Genomic DNA, 22,861 nt, shown 5'->3' with positions numbered 1-22,861 from the left:
TCACGGACTTTCCTGCCCAGGCTGGCTTTGAACCTCCATCCTCAGATCTCAGCCTCCTGAGTAGCTAGGATGACAGGTGTGAGCCACTAGCTCCTGGCCAGAGTAGGTCTTGACTCATAATTCCCAGACTTGACTCCAGGGGACCTGCCAGAGATAGGGGGGCTGATGGCATCTACACCCCAAAGTTTTCCTTTAAAAATGTTTTCATGCTGTTATTTCTTCTTCTTATTGCTAGCTATTATCCCAAGGGAGAAAAGGCTGAGGGAGTGGTTCAAGTGGTAGAGCACCTGCCTAGTAAACTCTAGGTACTGAGTTCAAACTCCGGAACCACCACAAAAATAATAAGTAAATGATTAAGTAAAATAAAAGCAGATAAACAATGCCACAAATAGCTTTAGGCCAATGAATTTGGAAACCCAAGAAGAGACAACATTCTAAAAAAATATGTAAGGGATGAATCAAGAATTAATAGAAATTCCAAATTGTCCTGAATAAGTTAAAGAAATCGAGTTAAGAGCTTTAAATCTACCCCATCTTTCTTCCGCATAATTCCAAAGCCAGGCTCAGATGCCGCTGCAAAGTTTATAAAATAGCAGGAAGAGGTCGTTCAATAATATTCAAATTTCTCTAAAATTAGAAAAAGAGACAGTATGGCCAATTCATAGAATGAAACTAGTAAGGGGCTGGGAAGGTGGCTCAGTGGTAGAGTGCTTGCCTTGCATGCCTGAGGCCCTGGGTTCGATTCCTCAGCACCACATAAACAAAAAGAAAAAAGCCGGAAGTGGCGCTGTGGCTCAAGTGGTAGAGCGCTAGCCTTGAGCTGAAGAGCTGAGAGACAGCGCCCAGGCCCAGAGTTCAGGCCCCACGACCGGACCCCCCCCAAAAAAGAATGAAACTAGTAAAACCTTGATGCATATAAATGGACACAGCTGAGTGCCAGTAGCTCACGCCTGTAATCCCAGCTACTGAGGAGGCTGAGATCCTAGGATCGCTAGTTGAAGCCAGCGCAGGCAGGAAAGTCCATGAGACTCTTATTTCCCAATTAACCACCAAAATGCCAGCAGTGGAGCTGTGGCCCAGGTAGTAGAGTGCCAGCTTTGAACAAAATAGCAAAGGGACAGTGTCCAGTTCAAGCCCCAGTAGCATAGAAAAATAAATTAGAAGGGACAGGAGGGCTAAGGAAGGCACGGTCCCGGCCACAGTGGTTGACAGACCCCGGTCCCCTCACTCCTGGCATGAGGGCAGCTAGAAGCCAGCGGCTTACAAACGGTGCGGTGGCCTGGCAGTGCGCGTGGGCACAGGTGAAGCTGCCCTCACCGAAATCCTCAGACAGGTTGAGTCTCAGAGACAAGGAGCGAGTGTGTGTGTGTCTCTCAGACAGCCCCCAGGACCCCAGCATCTCTAGCTCCTGAGCTGTGGTGTCTCCGTCCCACAGCTGTAACTGAGTGCCAGAGGCTGGGTAGTTTATAAAGAACAGAGGTTGGCTCCTCTCTGGGCCTGGTGAGGGCGGTGTGGCTGCGTCCCAGCAGGGCGGAGACTGTGGGGTTTTGGGGAGGGGTCCGGAGGGGAGGACAGGGCTGGCCCGCGGGGAGAGGGTTCAGAAGTGGCCACCTCACTGTCCTTTCTGAACCACACGCCCTGTCTCGCTGCATGGAGCTGAGACTGTGGTCTCTAGGGCATGCACGATGGCCAGCACTGGGACATCAGGAACTGTAGTGTTTGTGCGTGTGTGTGTGTGTGTGTGCGTGCGTGCATGTGCGCCAGTCCTGGGGTTCAAACCCAGGCCTGGACACTGTCCCTGAGCTTTCCCATTCAAGTCTAGCACTCTCCCACTTGAGCCACAGCTCCATTCCGGGATCTTCATGGCTCATTGGAGATAAGAGTCTCAAGGACTTTCCTGCCCTGGCTGGCTTTGAACCTCGATCCTCAGTTCTCAGCCTCTTGAATAGCTAGGATTACAGATGTGGGCAACCGGCACCCAGCACAGAGAAACATGATACAAACAAAACTTGGCGCGTTACTGAGAACCATAGGGAATTCTTTCCTGGATCTGTTCAAAGACCGCAGGGAATGCCAGCTTCAATGGTACAGCATTGCAGCATTTTCTTTAAAGTTGTTGTCACTACCATTCCTCTGATTCAATTCCAGCCTGCAGAAAAGAATCCAAAGGACCCAAGAAATCATGTGGAAAAAAAAATCAGGAAGGAACTGGTCACCAGTGGCTCACACCCATCGCCCTAGCTACTCAGGAGGCTGAGATCTGAGGATCCTCAGATCACAGTTCAAAGCCAGCCCTGGCAGGAAAGTCTGTGACACTCTGATCTCCAATAAACCACCAGAAAACCAGAAGTGGTGCTGTGGCTCAAGGTGGTAGAGAGCTTGCCTTGAGCAAAAGAGCTCAGGGACAGCACCCAGGCCCTGGATTCAAGCTCCATGACTGAAAAAATAGATCAGGAAGGAGAAATCATTTTTCATAAACAATAAGGCTTGTCAGCAAGACAGTGTTACATTGGTAAGTAGCACAATCTGGAGATAAATTATCATGAGAATTTCCACCTGAGGTTTTTACATGTATGAGCTCAACATATAAACTTTGACACTACATATTGAGAGCAAAGAAGTTCAATGTTAAAGTATTTGTTATGGGGTTGGAGTTATGGCTCAGGTGGTAGAGCAACAGCCAAGGAGTAAAAGCATCAGATACTAAGTTCAAGTCCTGGTCCCAGACAAATAAAATACAATAAAAATAAAAATATTAGTTATCACAGTGCCCAAAGTAATGAGGTATCCCGAGAGAAATCACTTGAAGAAGGGCGTGAGCTTTCTGGAGGGGAAATGCTGCAAGTTGATTGACAGGCAGATGCCAGAACCAATCTTCCCAGCTCCCATTAGATGTGAACGGAAGGCGGGCATGCCTTTCGGGGAACCTGATAGGCTTCATCCACAATGTATACGGAAGAACAGAGGGTCCCCCAGAACAGAAGTGCAAGGCCGGCGGGCTGACCCAGCTGGATGGAAAGGTCTGCTGTGGAGCTGAGCAAACAGAAGCAGGACTCCTGGCTCCTGGGTGGAGTCAGACAGACCCACGAATCGAGTGGATGCTGGAGGGCGGAGCTCGCGTGTGGGTTGTGTGGTTTGGGGGGACGTGACTGCACGGGTGCAGGCATTCGGCCTGGGTGGCTATGGGTTTTGTGGTGTCTGTCTGTCTGTCTTGGTCTGTCTGTCTTTCTGTCTTTCTTTCCTTCTTTCCTCTCTCTCTCTCTCTCTCTTTCTCTCTTTCCTTCTTTCCTTCTTTCTGGCTTGAACTCTGGGCCTGGGCGCTGTCCCTGCGCTTTTCATTCAGCTCAAGGCAAGCGCTCTACTGCTTGAGCCACAGCGCCACTTCCGGTTTTCTAGTGGTTTATTGGAGATAAGAGTCTTAGGGAGTTTCCTGCCTGGGCTGGCTTTGAACCGTGATCCTCAGATCTCAGCCTCCTGAGCGTCTAGGATGACAGGCGTGAGCCACCGGTCCCCGGCAGGCCTTGGTGTTTCTGTCTGTGGAACGGGACTCCTGGAGGAGGAGATGAAGGCGCACACTATGCCCGGTGAGCTCGTGTGCCTCACTTGGCTTATCTGTAAAATGGGTACGATGGATGTAGGGGTTCGCAGGGGTCATGTGCTCGAGCCGCGTTCCCACACTGGAGAGGTGCGGCGATGGCCGCTGTCCTGGGGCTCTGCGTCCCGTTGTGCCCAGAGCTGTGCCCTCAGGTGGCGTGGGACTCCTCGTGCGGAATGATGGGGGCTGGTTCTGAGTCGAGGAGGGTTTTGCCTGTGCTATGGGGGAGAAGCACCCCTGCTGGAATGGGAGCAGGTGCGGTCCTGGGGCGGCCGCGGCTGTGTACGGCTGGCCCTGAGGAAGCCATGCCCGGGCAGGGTTGTCTGGAAGGATAAAGCCCAGCACATCGGTTGCTCGTCAGGGCCTGCGGCCATGCCCCTCACCCCTCGGCTCTGTGCTCCGAGAGGGGTGCCGGCCCCCCACCCCACACGCTGGTTTTGTTTCTTGGGGATGAAGCAGCCAGCAGCCAGCTCCCTTCCCCTGTGTGGGCCTCATTCGCCTGCCGCCCGCCCGCGCCCTGGTCCCAGCTGAGTCCTGGCGCCTCCCCACCTGCTAGGTTTCAGACCTGATTTGCATTTTCTCTTTCTCTTCTCTGCTCTGGGTGCAATCCAGGGTTCCAGTTACTGTAGTTACTGTGGCTTGGCCAGTACCGAGCCTTGAAGTCAGGGTCTCACGCTGTCTCTTGGCCTTTTTGCTCAAGGTTGGCACTCTACCACTTGAACCACACTTCCAGTTCCAGCTTTTTGTTGGTTAGAGATAAGTGTTGCTCAGATTTGTTGGCTCAAGCTGCCTTCAAAGTGCAGGCCTTGGATCTCAGCCTCCTGAGATCTCCTTGGATCTCATATCTCCTGATAGGTATGAGCCGCCGGTGCCTGGCTACATCTTATTTTTTTTTTTCAAACTCTTTATTGTGATTAAGTGGTTACATAATTTCCCAAATCTAACAGTATTGTGGGATAGTGATGATTAAAGTCGCAAACATATTCTAACTTTCATGGGGCAAATGGTCTATCGTGGTCTATAACATTTATGAGTTCTATGAGTTTTGCAATACAGTTATTTTTTCCACATCGGGTGGTATGTACATTTCCTTTGTTTTGCATAACATCAGCTGTTCCCTCTTTCCCACTTGTTCCCTCCCTCCCATCGCTGCCATTGAGTTGCTTAGTTCATTTTGGTCAATGTCCTGTGCAGCTGATGGGTCCCGCTGTTGTGTGTTTTTCCCTGATTCCCTCTAGTTCTGTGTCGTCTTCCTGGTTTCCCTCTCGTGTGCACATATATACCATGTATGTGATCAGCAGCATGGGGTTATTTAGTAGTGATTCGACCAGATGAGTGGAAGTCCTTTGTTTCTTAAGTCCTGTTAATTTTGTCGTATCACCTAACATTTTGGATTTAACATCCACTTATCAGGGAGACCATGTGCTGTTTGTCTCTTTGCTCTTGGCTTACCTTGCTCAGCATGATTTCTTCTAGCTCCATCATTTCCCTGCAAATGCCATTATTTTGTCATTTCTAATGGCTGCATAATATTCCATTGCATATAGATACCACAATTTTTGGATCCATTCATCCGTGGTGGGCATCTGGGTTGTTTCCATATCCTGGCTATTGTGAACAGTGCTGCAATAAACATGGAGGTATATGTATCCTTGTATATGGGTTCCTGTTGTTCAGGAGTGGTATGGCTGGGTCATAGAGGAGATCTATATTTAGCTTTTTGAGGACCCTCCAGACTGCTTTCCAAAGTGGTTGTATAAGTGTACATTCCCACCAGCAGTGTAATTGGGTTCCTCTTTCTCCGCATCCCCTCCAGCATTTGTCGTTGGCTGACTTTAGGATGTGGGCCATTCTGACTGGGGTAAGGTGGTATCTCAGCATCATTTTGGTTGTTGTTGTGACGGGGCTTGAACTCGGGGCCTGGGCTCTGTCCTTGAGCCCTTTTGCTCAAGGCTAGTGCTCTATCACCTTGAGCCACAACTCCATTTTCTGGTTTTTGAGTGGTTGATTGGAGATAAGTGTCTTGGGGACTTTTCTGCCTGACCTGGCTTTGAACTGTGATCCTCAGATCTCAGCTTCCTGAGTAGCTAGGATTATGGGCGTGAGCCATGGTGCCCAGCTTATATTGTGTTTTTTAACTGGCACTGGGGTGTCCTATGGCTTAACAGCAGGAGAGAAAAAGAATGTAGATAGGGAGGAAGTGTGGAAAATAAGGAAAGGGACTCTAAGGTGATCAAGGGGGACCTCAGTTTCCTGATCCAGGTTAGGGCCCCCCCAAAGAGTCTGTGCCATCTACTTGAAGCTCAGTGGGCATCCGTGGCTGGTCGTTTTCACAGATGGCTGCCAAGTGTTTCGGCGATCCTTGGTGAAAGTCAGATGCATATCTCTGTGGAAAGTTCTGGAGAGGATGGGGCTCCTGGTGCCCCTCGGGGAAGGTGGGAAGGGGGGTTTTCCCAGCGTGGGGAACAGCCTGGCCCTTCCCTCGCTTCCTCCCGCTCCCCAGTTCCCTCCAGGGAGCCTGAGGCTGCTGAGGTGGGCCGTGATCCTGACAGTGACCTTGGACCCAACCGGGGGAGGTAGTGTTTCCTGTTCCGGGGCGCACACCTCCTTCTTCCCCTCACTGAGCTGTGGGCCTCGGGCTTTGACCCCCAAATGGCAGCTGGGGCCTCTTGACCACAGCATTGATTTCAGCTGCCTCTGGTTGCCAGGGTTTGGGGCCCCGCGGGCTGCTCAAGGCTGGCCAGGCGGGGTACTGAGGGGCCCCCATTTATCCTCTCTCTCCTCTCCCCTCCCCTTCCTTCCCCACTGCCACCCCTGCACTCCCAGTCTGGGCCAGGCTTTTTCGGGGGGGCACCGCCTGTGTGCCCAGGTATCTCCTGGCCCAGTCACCAGCCCCCTGGTACTATGCCCAGCACACAGTAGGCGCTCATTTAATGCCTGTGCTCAGGCCTGAGGCGGAGCGAATTCTTGGAAGCTGCAGGTCCTTGGAGGACTCAGGCTCTGCTTGTTTGTGGGCAGGAAGTGGGGTCTCCCAGCCCAGAGGGCACCAGGGGGTGGCCAGGGCTGGGCTCAGCACCTGAGGGCCCCTGGCTGGTCCCAGACCACATGCCCCGCCCTGTGCAAGCCGCCAGCCTGTGGGGCCAGCAGCCCGGGTTGGGTAAGTTCCCCTTCCGCTTCCTCCCGCCTCCTGCCTCCACAGCTGGGGCACCCGCCTGCCTCTCCGCACCCGGGCCCCCCACACAGACCTCTCAGCCCTCAGCTCACCCCTGTCCCTGCGGCTGCGGACACCATGCAGGCCATCAAATGCGTGGTGGTGGGAGATGGGTAGGTACCTGGCTGAACTTCCCCATGTTCCCTCCTGAGACACCCGGGAGCCGGGAGGCTGGGGGAGCCCGAAGGCTGGGGAGTCGCTTCCTTTCTTAAGAGAGTACACTGGGGTGGGTGAGGACGGCGCGCCCCTCCCCAGAAGCCACCTGGGTGTGGGGGGGACACAGGACAGTGGGTGGGTGGCAGTCCCAGGGCTCCTGCTATAGAAGAGAGCTGGGGCTGTGATCCCACAAAGCCCAGCTCCAAGGTACAGGTGCAGATGCAGGTTCGAGGCCGGCTGACCATTTGTCCTTTGAGCTGGGCTCTGGTCACTGCAGGGGACGGGGCAGGGGAGGGCGGAGGGCAGGGGTGGGGCAGGAGGAGGCCATGGAGGGGTGACCTTGGTGGGGCGGTCTGGGTTAGTTTCCTCATCTGCAGAATGAGTACAACATAGGCCAGCCGGCCAGGCGTATTAGGGCCCAGCCCACGGGTGCACCCTGGGGCCCTTCTGCTCCTCCCAGGGGTTCTAGCCTGCTCCCCCATTCTGCAGCGAGACCGCTGGGAGGGAGAACCTGCAGCCTCCCAGGGGCCCCTGGGCTCTTTCCTGGCTGAGTCCTTGAGGCTTGGCCTTGACCTTGATGGAGTTGCTGGGGTTGGGGCAGGGAGAAGCCCACCTTGCTCGTGTGTGTGTGTGTGTGTGTGTGTGTGTGTGTGTGTGTGTGAACTGGGCAGGGGGCAGAAGTCAAGGCTTATGCTCTACTCATTCCACCTGTGTGGGTGGGGAGGGGAAGGAGGGGAGCAGCCACTCAGACCCGAAGTGAGGAGACTGAGCAGAGCAGGGGTGGGGGGGGTGAGGAGCAGTGCTGACCCCCGTGGCCTCCCCCCCTTCCCCCCCCCCCCCCGAGCTACTCTTGCCCCCTCCCGGCCTGGCAGGTGCTCTGGACTGCGGCGCAGCCTGAGGGGAGGCAAGCACAGGTGTAGCTCTCTCCCTCTGTTTTTTGTTTTTGCCATTTGTGGGCCTTGAACCCTGGGCCTGGGAGCTGTCCCTGAGCTCTTCAGCTCAAGGCGAGCGCTCTACCACAGTGCCACTTCTGGTTTTCTGGTGGTTTATTGGAGATCAGAGTCTCACGGACTTTCCTGCCTGAGCTGGCGTCTAACCGTGACCCTCGGATCTCAGCCTCCTGGGTAGCTAGGAGGACAGGCGGGAGCCACCGGCGCCTGGCTTCTCTCTCTGTTTTATCCTTCACCTCTCACCAACCCCAACCTCACAGATTCCGTTTTTGTAGGTGAGAAATCGAAGCTCTGAGAAGTTAAGTAATTTTCCAAGACCTCAGAGGATTTGAACCCACATCTCAAAACCTGAGTTGGGGAAGGAGGGGTGCGAGCTTTCCCTAAGAGGCCTGGCTGGCTGTCATGGGCACCAGGCTCGAAGCCAAAGCCAGGAAACGGAGGCAGAGGGAGGCTAGATGGCTTGCCCCAGGCTGTGCCACCTGTAGGTGGTAGAGCTGAGAGTTGAACCCAAGACTGAGAGAGCAGAGCCCAGTTCAGGCCCCAGGGGTCCCCCAAGCCTTATCTGGGTCTGGTGGGTGCCGTCTCGAGTCTTAACCCTCTGACTCACCACTTTCACTGTGCTCAGGGACCAGAATCGGGGTGAGCACCCCCAAATCTGCACTTCCCTAAAGGCCTCGGGTGACTTTGGCCCGATGTCTCAGCTGGGGAGACTGAGGCCTGGAGCAGAGGATGCTGGGACCTCCTGGAAGCCCAGGCTGGAGGATGCAGGAGTGGAGGCCCAGACAGGGCCCCGAGGTCTCCCCAGGCCTCGGGCAGAGCCATGGCCGTCTCGCAGCCTCTCATTTCCTGTCTTGCAGAGCCGTGGGCAAGACGTGTCTGCTCATCAGCTATACCACCAACGCCTTCCCGGGAGAATACATCCCCACCGTGTGAGTGAGGCCCTGGGGCGGGACCCGCTGGGAGGTCGGGAAGGGGGTGGGGGTCGGGCATGGCTGTGGGGAGCCAGAGGCTGTTTCCAGGGTAGAAAAGGGACCAGGGGCCTGGTCTGAGTGGAGGCCGGTGGGGGGTGGGGGGTGGGGGGGTCGCGGCCGGGGCCAGCTCTGTTCCTTGATGTGGCAGCTGGCTGTCATGTGACCCAGAGGGAGGGGGGTGGGTGGCTTGTGGCCTCAGTGCTCCTGTCACCCCCAGAGAAGTCCCCTACCCCCTCAGATCACCAGCATGGCTCCCTGCTTTGCCGGGAGTTCCTTAAAATAATAATAATTATTATTATTATTATTATGTGTGCCACCACGGGGGCTTGAACTCAGGGGCTGGGCACTGTCTCCGAGCTTTTCTTTTTTTGCTAGAGGCTGGCACTCTACCACTTGAGCCCCTGCTCCACCTCCAGCCTTCTGCTGGAGATAAGAGTCTCTCAGATCTGTCTGCCGAGCCTGGCTTCGCACCATAGTCCTCCAATCTCGGCCTCTGAGTGTCTGAAGCGCAGCGTGCTCTGAGTTCCCAGCACTCCTACTTCAGGGCCTCTGCTCAGGCTCTTCTACCCATAGTGCTTTTGTGACAAAAGCCAGCAGGCCCCGCTCCAGTGCCCCCTCCTCCAGGAAGCCGTCCGGTCTCTCATGCCCCTGTGCTGTACCCAGGGCTCCCCTGAGCCCCCTGTCCCAGCTCAGCATCTCACTCAGGCACGGTGGCTTCCATCGGGGCCTCCGGTCTGGGGGCCAGCCCTGCCTCCTGGAGGCGGTGTTACAGTACCAGAGTTCCCCCAGAAGCTCAGACTCGCAGCAGCTAAGTGGCCCATCCCCCAAGGTCACTGGCCAGCCTGGCTTCAGAGCCCAGGGCCAAGTGGAGGGTTGCTGGGGTCCCCACTGCTCAAACTTTTTTTTCTTCTTTTGGCCATGGGGCTTGAGCTCAGGGCCTGGGCACCGTCCCTGAGCTCTTTGGCTCCAAGTTTGTGCTCTACCACCTGGAGCCACAGCACCACTTCTGGTTTTCTGGTGGTTAATTGGCGAGAGTCTTTCTGACGTTCCACCCGGCTGGGCCCTCGAAGGGGTTGGGTCAGGGCTGATTCTGTTGGGGAGCCACCCACGGGACGGGCCCCTGACAGAAGGTCTGGGCATCTGGCCCCATCTTGCAACGCTTCCTGGTGATGAAATGTGGAGTCCCGGGAAGGATTAACCAGTCCCAGATCCTTCCTCCCTTGTCTGCCAGCGCCCAGCCCTTGCTCAGTCCTGGACTAGGCCCAGAGGGGCCTGTGCTCCTGGGACTGAGAGAGAGAAAAAAGTCACACTTGACATTGGAGGTGGAGGAAAAGGGGGGCTTGGGAAAGCAGGTAGCCGGAGAGCTCAGAGCCAGGGGCAGATGGGGCTGGGGGAGGACCTGCCGCAGGCAATTGAACCAATTGAGGTGCTGAACTGGGCCAATCCTGGAGGGTGAGCAGCTAAGGGGCGGGACCTGAACGTGCAGCTTGGGAATTAATACCTGGGGAGGGGTGGGCTGTACTGCCGGCCAGCCAATCAGGCATCAGGACCCTTGGAGCTAGCTCCTGATTGGCTCTCTCCACCGCCTCCTCAGTATCCCTCTTACCTCCCCCCCCTCCACCTCAGAGGCCAGTGGCCTTCCTCTGGAAGGATGCTGACAGGACTTCCTCACCCCTCCCTTCGGCCTTGACATTTATAGCCTGCTGATTTATGCCCTACATCCCAGAGGGCCCCAGGAGAGCTTGGCTCCTTTTCAGATCAGGAGACTGAGCCTGCTTTGGAAGTGGCCCTGTGCTGGATATTAATGGATGGCAGCAGGACCCCATCCTGTGACATGGGTGGGGGATGACCCCGTCTACCTTCTCCTTATAACTCCATGAAAGACAAGGCCCAGGTGAGCTCTAAAAAGGGACAGGCTCCCATGATAGCGCACCTAGCTAGCAAAGCATCCGAGTTCAAACTCAAGTACAGCACCAAAGGAAGATCTTAAAGAGGTGTGTGTGGTGACTCACACCGGAATCCCAGCTACTCAGGAGGCTGAGATCTGAGGATCAGGGTTCAAAGCCAGCTTATGCAGAAACGCCCAGGCCAGCCTTGTACTGCAAAGGCCAAGAATCTTGACCGCCCTGTCCTTCCATCTTCCTGCCTTCCTCCCCATGGAAAACTCTCCGTGGTGCCGCTGTGGCCAGCCACAAATAGCTGTGTTGCTCACGGGGCTGGCGGGATGTCCCGGCAAGTCCCTTTCCTCCCATCACCCTTCGCTCCTCCCTGGACACAGGAGGGAAGGCTGGCTGCTGTGGTGTGGAAGGGCAGCCCTGGGCCTGGCTGACCTCGTCTGGTGGGAGGCTCTCAAGTAATGGAGGCCCCAGGAATTCAGCATCAGGAACGATCCTGGTTCTCTAGGAAGAGGCCTACAGGCCTCTGGGGTCATAGATAATGAGATTGCTGAGGTCAGCTCCTTCACGGAAGGTTCTAGTGCCTGCTGTCTCCTGCGATCCTCCTGTCAGCCCCAGGGGAGAGGGACGTTTCTCTTTTTGGGTTCTCAGCGAGGCCAGGGCATGCACCTGGAGTCACACCGCTGGCCCCGGCGAAGAGTCCCTAGTGATCCTCTGGGGCCTGGCACGAGGCAAGGCAGGGCGGAGCTCACCTAGGTTTGTGAGCTGGCCAGCCTTGGGAGACCTACCTAGCCTCCTGGGGCCTCAATTTCCCCATCTGTCTGATAGCAGTCGCATGTAGTCTTGTTGTCTTCCATCTTGTGGAAGACAGGACCTATCGCACAACGCCCACCCGAAGCCTGGGCGCTGTGACCGGGCCCAGGCCTTCTCTCATTGCAGTGGCTCTGAGACCCCCAGGACTCTTGGACTCTCTGGGCCCAAGATGTTAGAGGACACTGTGTAGCCCAAGCCAGCCTCAAACTTAATCCTCTGCCTCTTCAGTGCCACACTTGGCCTTGGACTTTTTTTTTTTTTTTTTTGGTCACGGGGCTTGAACTCTGGGCCTGGGACACCCTCTAGGTGTCCCAAAGCTGCGTTTCCTTTGTCTTTGTTTCCTTTAATTTTTTTTTTTTCTCCAGGCACCAGTGTCTCATGTTTGTAATTCTAGCTACTTGGGAGGCTGAGATCAGAGGATCCTGGTTTGAAGCCAGCCTGGGCAGGAAAGTCTATGAAACTCTTCAGTTAATCACCAAAAAGCCAGAAGCTATAGCTTACGTGGCAAAGCGCTAATCTTGAGTTAAAAAAAAAAAAAAAGAAAAGCTCAAAGACAGCATCTAGGCCCTGAGTTCCAGCCCCGAGACTAGCACACATTTTCTCTTTTAATTGCTAGTGTTGAGGCTTGCACATTGTACTTTCTACTCTTGGCTTGCTTGCTCGTGGCTGGTGCTCTATCTCTTGACCCACACCTCTAGTCAGGCATTTTGCTGGTTATTCTGGAAGAGTTTCATGGACTCTCCCGTCCGAGCTGGCTTTGAAGCTCAGTCCTCAGCTCTCAGCCTCCTGAGCAGCAGTGCCTGTGTCCCCACCGGACCGGGGGTGTCTGGCATGGCTCCTTCCTCGGGAAGCGCCCTGGCAGGCGAGCACAGGGGACTGGAGGCTGGCTCAGGGGCTGGTGGAACACGCAGGGCCCACCCTGGGGTACCGAGTCCCCGGGGAGAGCTGGGGGGGGGTGTGGCAATGGTGGCTGTGGGTCAGGAGAGGCTCCGGAAGGGTGAGTAAGAGTCAGGCAGCCAGCAGGAGGAGGGAGGGGCGTGTGGAAAGTTGGGGTGCTGTTCCCAGAGCTTTCCAGGCTGTGGGAGGAGTTCAGAGATAGCCAGGACCCTGTCCGTTGCTGAGCCAGCGCCCTGTGACACCCCTGGCTCTGATGTTTTCTTTTGGGGGGGCACATGGGAGCCCTGCCTTCAGTGGGGACAGAGACACTAAATACCTGCTCAAGGTCCAGGCTGAGCCATGGCCTGAGGAAGGGGACTTCCATAGCGGGAGCAGGGAAGTTCTGCATGGAGGAGGATTTCTCAGGCAGGGTTTTGAAGCATGAATAGGAGGCCAGAATGGAAAGGGGTAGAAGGGCTTCCAGGCACAGGCAGGGGCTGAGGTCTGGAGAGTGCGGGGGTCACCGGTCAGGATGGTGGGGGCTATTTGGACCTGGGCAGAGGGCGACGGGCAGGGTGAGCCTCGCTGGGCCCAGAACTCTGCCGGACTGCTCTTCAGTGTCGGTCTCAGTGTTCATGATGATGGGCAAGCATTTCCACAAGGCTCCTGGGGCCCTCCACACCCCTGCACATCCCCTTGTCTCAGGCTTGGCTTCTGGGCTGAGCAGCCATTGAATAAACTCTGGCACAGCTGGGGTTCATGCTCATCAAATCCCAGAAGGAATATTATGCAGCCCCAAACGTGACCTTTCCGAGAGACAGGGGATGGCAGAAAATGGATCAAGAAGTACTATCCTCTTTTGGCTTATTGATATTTTAAATGTTTTATTATAATGAGTCAGTAAGGAATAAACATGAAAGGCAGCCCAGCTGTATGGTGCTGTGTGACGTTGGGCCCGTTGCAGCCCTTCTCTGAGTCTCAGCCTCTGAGTAGATCAACGTGAACCAGACATCCTGGGCCCTGGAGTCTGGCTGGCCCCGTTCCCATCTTGTCCACTCCTGGCAGGTTTGACAACTATTCAGCCAATGTGATGGTGGACAGCAAGCCGGTGAACCTGGGGCTGTGGGACACGGCTGGCCAGGAGGATTACGACCGTCTCCGGCCACTCTCCTACCCCCAGACGGTGAGCGGCCTTGCAGTCCCGGCCCCCCGCAGCCCCGGCCTCCGGCAGCCCCGGCCTCCGGGCCTCCCTGCCCTCAGATGCGGCCAGGCCAGCAGGACCTGGCCAACTCCGCCTCTCCCCGTCAGCCCAGACCGGCCCTGCCCTGCTCCGCCGGCCCTGTGTGGGCAGAGGCCTCGTCTGGAGCCTGGTACAGCACTGCCAGCCTCTGCCCTTCGCTGGCCGGACAGGCCCCTCTGGCCAACGGTGCTGGACTGGACCACTGAGGGGAAGGGGGCGGGGCGGGATGCTCAAGGGGCGGGGCCTTGCCCACACCCTAGTCCCCTCATGGAGCCCGGGCTGCTCCTCGGCATGGCTGCCCGGGCATGGGGGGTAGGGGCAGGCTTCGGACATGTCTGGGTTCCCTCACGGGTCCACTGTGTCCCCAGGATGTCTTCCTCATCTGCTTCTCTCTGGTCAGTCCCGCCTCCTACGAGAATGTCCGAGCCAAGGTGAGCTGAGAGGGAGGGGGAACAGGGGGAGGGAGGGGGAGGGAGGGGGAGGGAGAGGGACGGAGGGACTGGCACCCCAAGGCCTGGCCCGGGGCAGCGGAGTCCATGGCAGAGAATGTCTGGTAGGGACAGGGGTGGAGGCATGAGACTCAGAGGCTCCCGCCCCCTCCACGTGTCCCGTCCCGTCCCCCCTTCCTTCCCTCCCCTCTCACGCCCTTATCTCCAGGGAGCCTCGTGCCCACCTCTTGTCTCCGGCTCAAATCTTGTCCCCTCTTTCTGGACATCCTTCTATCTCTGTCCCCACACCCGCGTGACTCTGGCCCACCGGCCCAACTAAACGGTCCTCTCCTCACCCCTCCCGCCCCTCTGCTGTCCCCGGGGCACCCTCCTTCCTCACCCAGTGGTACCCCGAGGTACGCCACCACTGCCCCAGCACCCCTATAATCCTGGTGGGCACCAAGCTGGACCTGCGGGATGATAAGGACACCATCGAGAAGCTGAAAGAGAAGAAGCTGGCCCCCATCACCTACCCACAGGGCCTGGCGCTGGCCAAGGAGATCGGTAGGGTGCTGGGTGTGGGGGGGGGAGGGTCTGACACCGCCTCCACTCAGGACTAGGCCACATGGTTCAATTTCTGGCTAGCTGTGTGACCTGGGGCCAGTCACCTAACCTCTCTGGGCTGTGTTTCCTCATCTTGAAGAACTGGGGATATAGCTCTGGCTTTGGCCCCAAAGCTCTGGCTTTGGGAGAAGGAAGGGAACGAAGCCGCCGCACCGTGTGTGGGTCACATCTGTAGGTGGCTGGAGAGACAAGGGATGAGGTTGGACAGGCAGGAGTGGTTTGGGGTCACAGATGGCCTGGGCTGTGCAGCGTGGAGGATGGGCAGGTCCAGCCTGGCTTTCCTGGAGGGCCTCCTGGAGGCGGTGGATTGGAAAGGTGCCACGTTCCTCCCCTCCTCCCCATGCGGCCATGCCACAGGGCAGGGCAGTGACAGGATTCCCCAGGCCATGGGAGGGGCAGCTGAGCAGGATCTGAAGGAAGGAAGTGGATTTCTGGGGGTGGATAGGGGCCTCCCCGGCCCTGATGGCCTGCACTGGGTTGGAGTCCACTCTGGGTCCTCCTCTCTTGTGGTTTTCCCAGGCTTGCTGGCTCTGAGCCTGTCCCTAGACCACCTGCCCCTGCCTCCCCAGGGGGTCCTGCAGGCCCCACCCCTCAGCCCACCCCTTCCTGTACGGAAACGGGAGGGGCCTGGCATCTCTACAGGAAGAGAAACCGCAGCCCTTCTTCCTGTGACATGACCTGCCCTGGGCATCGCTGCTTACCCGTGGGTCCCCTCCTCCCACCCCAGTCCTCGGGCCCTTCCAGACAGCAGGGAGATGGAGCCCCAACCCAGCTCATGCTAGGCTCTTGACCACTCCGGACCCTTTAGGTTTTAGGATCTCTCTTTCTCTCTTGCTTTCTTTTTTTTGGGTCAGAATCCCTCACTGTAGCCCAGGATGGCCTTGAACTCTTGATCTTCCACTTCCGCCTCCCGTGGCATGGGACAGCGGGAGGGTTCTGGTCTGAGCTCCAGTGTGACCCGGGGTTAGTGGCTCTGCCCCCATCTGGGCCTCAGGTCTCCCTGTCTGGTGGGCATCTCAGTCTGAGGAGCCTCAGTGTCCTCCTCCATCAAGTGTGGTGATGAGCGTCTCGGTGAGACTGACGAGGAAGGAGGCACGTCCCAGCCTGATTCCAGGAAGGGCTCCGTCCACGTCAGCCTGGCGTGTCGTGTGGGAGCACATCTGGTCAGGCCAGGCCAGGCCCGGGGGCCCAGGAGGCCAGGGGCAGCTGCTCTGTCCCCTGAGGCCAACCCTCAGGTCCGAGTTGGCCAAGATGGGAGCCAGTCCCAAGGAGGCAGCCAGGGGCCGAGGTGGGCCTCATGGTCACCTCCTCCTGGAGAAGAAAGGGCCTTGGGGCCTGTCAGGGACAGGTCAGCCAAGAATGACTTTGAAGCTCCATCTCCTCCTTGTCCCTGGTCCTGTCTCCCAGCCCAGCCCCAGCCTGGCCTTAGAGCTTCCCCCCTCCCCACCGGAGTGGCCCTTCCTGTGGTCCCTGCTCCCTGTTTCCCATGAGCCTCTGGGCTCATGGCTGTCCCTCTCTGGTCCGGTTTCCTGTCTGCAAAATGGGGACTCCCAGGACTTCTCCTGGCCCCAGGCCTGTCCCTGGCAGGGCCGGTGCTGTCTGGAGTCCCCTTGGGGCCCCCCACTCACCTGGGCTGCCCTGGGTGGAGGTTCTGTGTCCAGCATGTGGCAGTGAGGGGCTGGTGCTAGGGGACAGGCAAATGGAAGCTGGGGTTCTTGGTGTGGAGCCCATGCACCCTGGGAAGGTTGGCGCATGCCCATGGCTGCTTTCTAGAACAGGGGCCATTGAGCCTCATCCTTGGAGCAGGAGGGCAGCGTCTAATGGCACAGGTCTGCCCCGACGTCTTCCCCTCTCCCAGCCCCACGGCCCACATGAGAACTCTCCTGCTCAGGGTGACAGAGCTCCCAGGGGCCCCGTTTGGTGCTTGGTGCTGTGTCTTGGGACACAGACTTCAGCCTGGGCCCCATCCCGCAGACTCCGTGAAGTACCTGGAATGCTCGGCTCTCACCCAGAGGGGCCTGAAGACCGTCTTCGACGAGGCCATCCGCGCCGTGCTGTGCCCGCAGCCCACGCGGCAGCCCAAGCGCCCCTGCAGCCTCCTCTAGGGGTAGGTGCCCCGCCCCCGGCCCCGCCCCCGGCCCCGCCCCTGCAGCCTCCTCTAGGGGTAGGTGCCCCGCCCCCGGCCCCGCCCCTGCAGCCTCCTCTAGGGGTAGGTGCCCCGCCCCCGGCCCCGCCCCCGGCCCCGCCCCTGCAGCCTCCTCTAGGGGTAGGACCCCCCGGCCCCGCCCCCGCCGGCCCCGCCCCAGCCCCGCCCCCGCTGCCCCGCCCCCAGCCCCCGCCCCTGCAGCCTCCTCTAGGGGTAGGTGCTCCGCCCCCGGCTCCGCCCCCGCCGCCACGCCCCCGCCCCCGCTGCCACGCCCCGCCCCCGCCCCTGCAGCCTCCTCTAGGGGTAGGTGCTCCGCCCCTGGCCCCGCCCCGCCCCCGCTGCCCCGCCCCCAGCCCCGCCCCTGCAGCCTCCTCTAGGGGTAGGTGCTCCGCCCCTGGCCCCGCCCCGCCCCCGGCCCCGCCCCCGCCCCTGCAGCCTCCTCTAGGGGTAGGTGCCCCGCCCCCGGCCCCGCCCCCGGCCCCGCCCTCGCTGCCACGCCCCCGGCCCCGCCCCTGCAGCCTCCTCTAGGGGTAGGTGCCCTGGCCCCACCCCCGACCCCTCCCTCTCTGCCACGCCCCGCCCGCCCCTGCAGCCTCCTCTAGGGGTAGGTGCTCCGCCCCTGGCCCCGCCCCCGGCCCCGCCCCCGCCCCGCCCCTGCAGCCTCCTCTAGGGGTAGGTGCTCCGCCCCGGCCCCGCCCCGCCCCTGCAGCCTCCTCTGGGGGTAGGTGCTCCGCCCCAGGCCCCGCCCCGCCCCTGCAGCCTCCTCTAGGGGTAGGTGCCCCGGCCCCGCCTCCGGCCCGCCCAGGCCCCACCCCGCCCCTGCAGCCTCCTCTAGGGGTAGGTGCTCCGCCCCCGGCCCCGCCCCCGGCCCGCCCAGGCCCCGCCCCGCCCCTGCAGCCTCCTCTAGGGGTAGGTGCCCCGACCCCGCCCCCGGCCCGCCCAGGCCCCGCCCCACCCCTGCAGCCTCCTCTAGGGGTAGGTGCCCCGGCCCCGCCCCCGGCCCCTCCCTCGATGCCACGCCCCGCCCCGCCCCTGCAGCCTCCTCTAGGCGTAGGTGCCCCGCCCCCGGCCCCGCCCCGGCCCCGCCCTCACTGTCACGCCCCCGGCCCCGCCCCTGCAGCCTCCTCTAGGGGTAGGTGCTCCGGCCCCGCCCCCGCCACCCCCGGCCCCGCCCCCAGCCCCCGCCCCTGCAGCCTCCTCTAGGGGTAGGTGCTCCGCCCCTGGCCCCGCCCCACCCCCGCTGCCACGCCCGCCCTCGCCCCTGCAGCCTCCTCTAGGGGTAGGTGCTCCGGCCCCGCCCCGGCCCCGCCCCCCGCTGCCCCGCCCCCGGCCCCGCCTCTGCAGCCTCCTCTAGGGGTAGGTGCTCCGCCTCGGCCCCGCCCCCTCCCGCCCCCTGCTGCTCCGCCCTTCCCACCAACCCAGGCCAGTGCCTGCACCGGAGAGCGGCATCCAGGCCAGGCCAGATGCACAGAGGGTATTGAGGTGTCTCAGTTTCCCCACCACCTTGTCATTGGCCTGGGTCAGTCCTGACCTGTGGAGCCCTCTTCCCACAGGAAATCTCCAGTGTGTCAGGATAGGCCCAGTCACCTAAGCTGGGGTACAGGGGCCCTGGGGCTGCTGCTTGGCCCACCCCTGCAGCTGAAGCACCTCGGATAGTTGAGCTGGCCCCAGTCTCCATCATGGCAACAGAGGGTGGAGGGGTGGGGAGGTGGGAGGAGCAGAGAGAGCAGTCTTGATGGGTGGGCATAGACCCAGAGGGAGGAACGAGCTATAAGCCAGGAAAGCTGAGCTCTGTAGATTCCACCTTTCCCTCGAACTCACAGCTGCCTGTCTCCTTTGCAGGGGGCACCCCGGCCCTGGCACCCACACGGTTCTATCCTCTGGTCCCCCACCCAAAGCCAGATGGCGCCGCGGTTGGCCATGCGGCCCCCTCCCTGTGGTAGCTCTTAGTGTGTGTGGGGGGGGTGCTGAGCTTGATGAATTGTCTTCTCCCCACTGCCCAGCCCCCTGGGGTGGGAGAGAGCGGGTTTGCAGACCCTGCATCTTTTCCCCGCATGCTTCTACCTTTCCAGGGACTGTAGGGGAGCCCTGGGGCCCAGCAAGGCACCCATCACCTGGCAGCAAATGCCCGTGCGACACCCCTCCCAGAGCTTCTAGCCTCATGGTTCCCGGCTGCATTCTCACGCCTCCTGGGACTTGGTTCTTGCTCCAGTAACTACTGACCAGCTTTTCTGAACATTCTCCTTCCCCGGAGTGAAAAAGAGTGGCTGAGAAGCTTGATCCTCTGGTCTTTTTCTGGAGAGCATAATATAAAACAGATCAATTTCTGTAAATCTCTGTGGTATCTGCCCAGCCAGCCAAGGGTCTGGGCTCATGCCCCTCTGCCATCTCTCAAGGCTTGCTGTGAGTATGCAGGACCTGAGCTTCGTCTGCCTGAGAGACTCAGAAATTTCATACTTGCCAGTCAGGACTTTTGCTATTGCAAATAGAAAGCCCAACTCAACCTGCTTATATGGAAAATAAACTTCATTCATGTTTGGAACTATCATGATTTCAGGTGAAGTTGGTCCAGGGTGGGTCAGGGGAGGTTGAACGTTTTCATTGAAGTTTGTTTTTCTGTATGTCTTGGCTCTGTCTTCTGCTGATGGCTCCTTCTCAAGCATATGACCCTCAGGGAGAGAGAGCAAGTGTCCCCCCCAAGTTTTAATGAGGGTTGACTCTGATTGGATGAGCTTCAACCAATCATGTTTTTGTCAGAATGATGCTGTGCCCTGATTGGCCATGCTTGGCCCACATGCACTAAATGAGAGTTTATTCTGATTGGACATGCTTCAACCAATCATTTTTTTAAAAGAGGGATGCTGTGCCTTGATTGGCCAAGCCTGGATCACATGCGTTCAATGAAAGTATACTCTGATTGGACAAACTTCAACCAATCATTTTTTTTTCGTCAGAGGGACGTGGTGTCCTGATTGGCCAGACCTTGGAGCGGGAGTGGTAGAGGGCGGAGCAGTTGCTTTCCACTCTGGATGGAAGGGCTTTGAGAACCTGAGTGTCAGTAAGCTATAATCCGAGGTCACAGGAACGAGTCTGGCCCCAGCAGAAGCAGGGCTCTGACGAGCGGTGGGTTGCTGTGGGTAGTGACAAGGGTCTGGCCTTGAGTCTGTCCCCTCCTCTGTCCCCTCTCTTGCAGGACATCAGCCCTCCCTTCCTCATGATGGTGGCTCTGTCTAGCCAAGCTTGTCATTTCTCACCAGTACACAGCTGCTGCTCACCACCTCTGTGCCAGGGCCGGCTAGAGATGTGTGGGACACTGCCACACAAGAGTCCCCACTTTCAGGCTGACACTCTAGAGCCACCCCACGGCCAGAAGCCCTCTGTCAGCCTCGTTCCATGTTCCACCATCCCAGAACTCCAGCCATCCCCCCCCCCTCCCCCGCCATGCCTGATCAGTCTCCTAGTTCTGAGGCAGGACCCCACCACCAGGATCCTAACTGCCCAAAAGGTTGAGATCTGAAGATCTCAGTTCAAAGCCAGCTTGAGCAGAAAGTTCCATGAGACTCATCTTCAAGTTAATCTCTGGAGCTGGAACGGTGGCTCAAGTGGTAGAGTGCTAGCCTTGAAAAGTGTCAAACCAAACACACCACACAGACAAAAAAAGTCCTGACAGTGGGAAGGACCGGTTCCCCGATCAGGAGGCTTGGAAAGCTTGGGTGCCCCTGGAGCCAGCCTGCGTCTCCCAGCTATTTGTGGACCTGGGATTGATTCCAGTCTCCACCTGGTGGTCCTGGGGGCCTGGCCACAGCCTCATTCAATGCCTTCCCCCTCACTCAGTGCCTCTACCATCAGACTAGAGTCTTGTCTTATCTAATTGAATCCTCCAAATCATCTTTCATGACAGGTAAAGGAGGAAAAGGGAGACAGTAGGGTTTAAGGCCTAGAGCTCATGTGGGTCCCTCCCGCCCTCTGCTCCATGGGCAGCAGTTCACCCAGCACCAGACAAAAGGATTATTTTCCCAGCAGGCTTTGCACCTAGGGCTGCAAGGTCACACAGGAAAAAAAGCCAGCTGGCTTTGGGGAGAAGTTGTGTTTCCTCAAATAAATAAATAAATAAATAAGCAAGCAAGCCACGGACTCAGCCGACATTGCCCTTTGTCCTGTCTCCTTCCCTGCCTGGAATACTGATGAGTTGTCTAGAGCTGCCTCAGCCATCTTGGGAGTGCCAAGTCCCAAGCACATCAATATAGTATAAGCTGAATGCTCAGAATGGAGAGGCAGGGCTGGGAAGGTGGCTCAGTGGTAGAGCGCTTGCCTTGCATGCATGAAGCCCTGGGTTCGATTCCTCAGTACCACATAAGCAGAAAAAGCTGGAAGTGGCACTGTGGCTCAAGTGGTAGAACACTCACCTTGAGCTGAATTGCTGAGGGACAGCGCCCAGGCCCAGAGTTCAGGCCCCATGATGGACAAAACAACAACAACAACAACAAAAACCTGAATGGGGAGGCCGAAGGATGAACAGAGCCTGGGTCCCAGTTTTTTTTTGGGGGGGAGGGGTCCGGTCTTGGGGCCTGAACTCTGGGCCTGGGCGCTGTCCTTCAGCTCTTCAGCTCAAGGCTAGTGCTCTACCACTTGAGCCACAGCACCACTTCTGGCTTTTTTCTTTTTGCTTATGTGATGCTGAGGAATCGAACCCAGGGCCTCATGCTTGCAAGGCAAACGCAATACCACTGAGCCACCTTCCCAGCCCCTGGGTCCCAGTTTTGACCAGTACCAATGGCTACTTGTTATAGGACCACTGATTTGTCTGTGCTGCTGTGTCAGACCTTCTATCCCTGTGGCATCACAGAATGAGGCTCTGCCCCCCTTTCCCAGTGCTCTTGCGTCTCCCCCTTATCTCTGAATCCTTCCTTTCTGCTATTTGAAGTGGTGGAGGGCTGGGGCAGGGCTCAGAGAAGGGACCCGCAAAGGAAGGCAGTGACAGTGAGTTTGGGAAGAGGAAGAGCCACTGGGTGTGGTAAGATGCTGCTGGCACCGGGGGCCTCGCTCCTAGACAGCGGCGGCTATCAGTGCCAGCTGAGCTGAGCTCCAAACGGGGCATGGTCTGGAAGCCAGGACACATCTGCCAGGTAGCCACTTCCTCCAGAGCCCGCTACGGGGGAGTCTGGCCATTCCATGCTCTTTCTTCCACGTCAGGTACCTGGTGCCCCCTGCGCTGCCCCCCGCCTCGACTCACTGACCAGTGGGCCCATTGGTCTCCCAGTGTCCAGTAATTCCCCCCACTCTGCCCTCCCCACTGCTGCCCTCACCCTGCCATCTCTCCCTTGGTCAGCAGCCATGTGGAGGGGGATGGTGTGAGGTGCCAGTCTTGCACAGAGCTCAGAGGCAGGGGATCCTCCCCCAGGTGGTTCCATCCACGCATCATAGAGGGTCTTCAACATAGAAAAGCAGAGGCCAAGGTCTGGGGAGAGGGGAGGGCAGGCCTCCTGCCCTCTTGCCGAGAAGCATCTACAACAGCCACAAACATCTTCAGAGAGACAGGAACTACCTGTAGCCCCACGCAGTGCTAGGGCACCAAGGAGCGGACAGATGGAGCGGTGTAAATGATCTACCAGGAGGAGGGCACGCCTGTCTCTGCGGGGGTGGGGGTGGGGAATCGGTTAACAGACAGAACAGAAGCCAGGTGGTGACTTCACAGAGCCCTAGAGAGGCGCAGGGCCAAGAGGACCCAGACATCACAGCAGGCGACACAGGCACACTTAGGTCCAGGCCTTCCCCTATGCCAGGCAGCCACCGATTCTATTCCCCATAGCAGCTTACCACCGCCTCGCCCCTGTGCGGGGATCTGGCATGGGTTGCGTCCCTTTAGCACCTGCCTTGGGGCAACACTAGAATGTTCCAGGACCCTCAGGGTCTGTTATTCTGCCAACTCAAGAGTGTGCAGCACGACTGCCCAGGA

At 58.4% G+C, this 22,861-nt stretch overlaps 1 protein-coding gene across 2 annotated transcripts; it reads left to right on the top strand.

The window, feature by feature from the left end:
- Positions 1-6,773: 6,773 nt before the first annotated feature.
- Rac2 (Rac family small GTPase 2) lies at positions 6,774-19,450 on the top strand. 2 transcript variants are annotated; one of them, XM_042693216.1, is made up of 7 exons: positions 6,774-6,919; positions 8,770-8,841; positions 13,533-13,650; positions 14,076-14,138; positions 14,540-14,699; positions 16,734-16,866; positions 18,978-19,450. In XM_042693216.1, the coding sequence occupies exons 1-6, from the start codon at positions 6,885-6,887 to the stop codon at positions 16,862-16,864; spliced, it is 579 nt and encodes a 192-aa protein (XP_042549150.1). In that variant the 5' UTR covers positions 6,774-6,884; the 3' UTR covers positions 16,865-16,866; positions 18,978-19,450. The 2 variants fall into 2 exon arrangements, with proteins under 2 accessions (XP_042549150.1, XP_042549149.1); XM_042693215.1 differs by having other exon boundaries at positions 6,775-6,919; positions 18,748-19,450.
- The last annotated feature ends 3,411 nt before the right edge of the window (positions 19,451-22,861 follow it).

This window comes from Dipodomys spectabilis, unplaced genomic scaffold, assembly GCF_019054845.1.
Source record: "Dipodomys spectabilis isolate Male_0828 unplaced genomic scaffold, ASM1905484v1 ptg000163l, whole genome shotgun sequence".
In the NCBI taxonomy this organism is placed as follows: Eukaryota; Metazoa; Chordata; class Mammalia; order Rodentia; family Heteromyidae; genus Dipodomys; species Dipodomys spectabilis.
The sequence above is the reverse complement of the archived record's forward strand: the minus strand, read 5'-3'. Positions and strand labels throughout refer to the sequence as shown.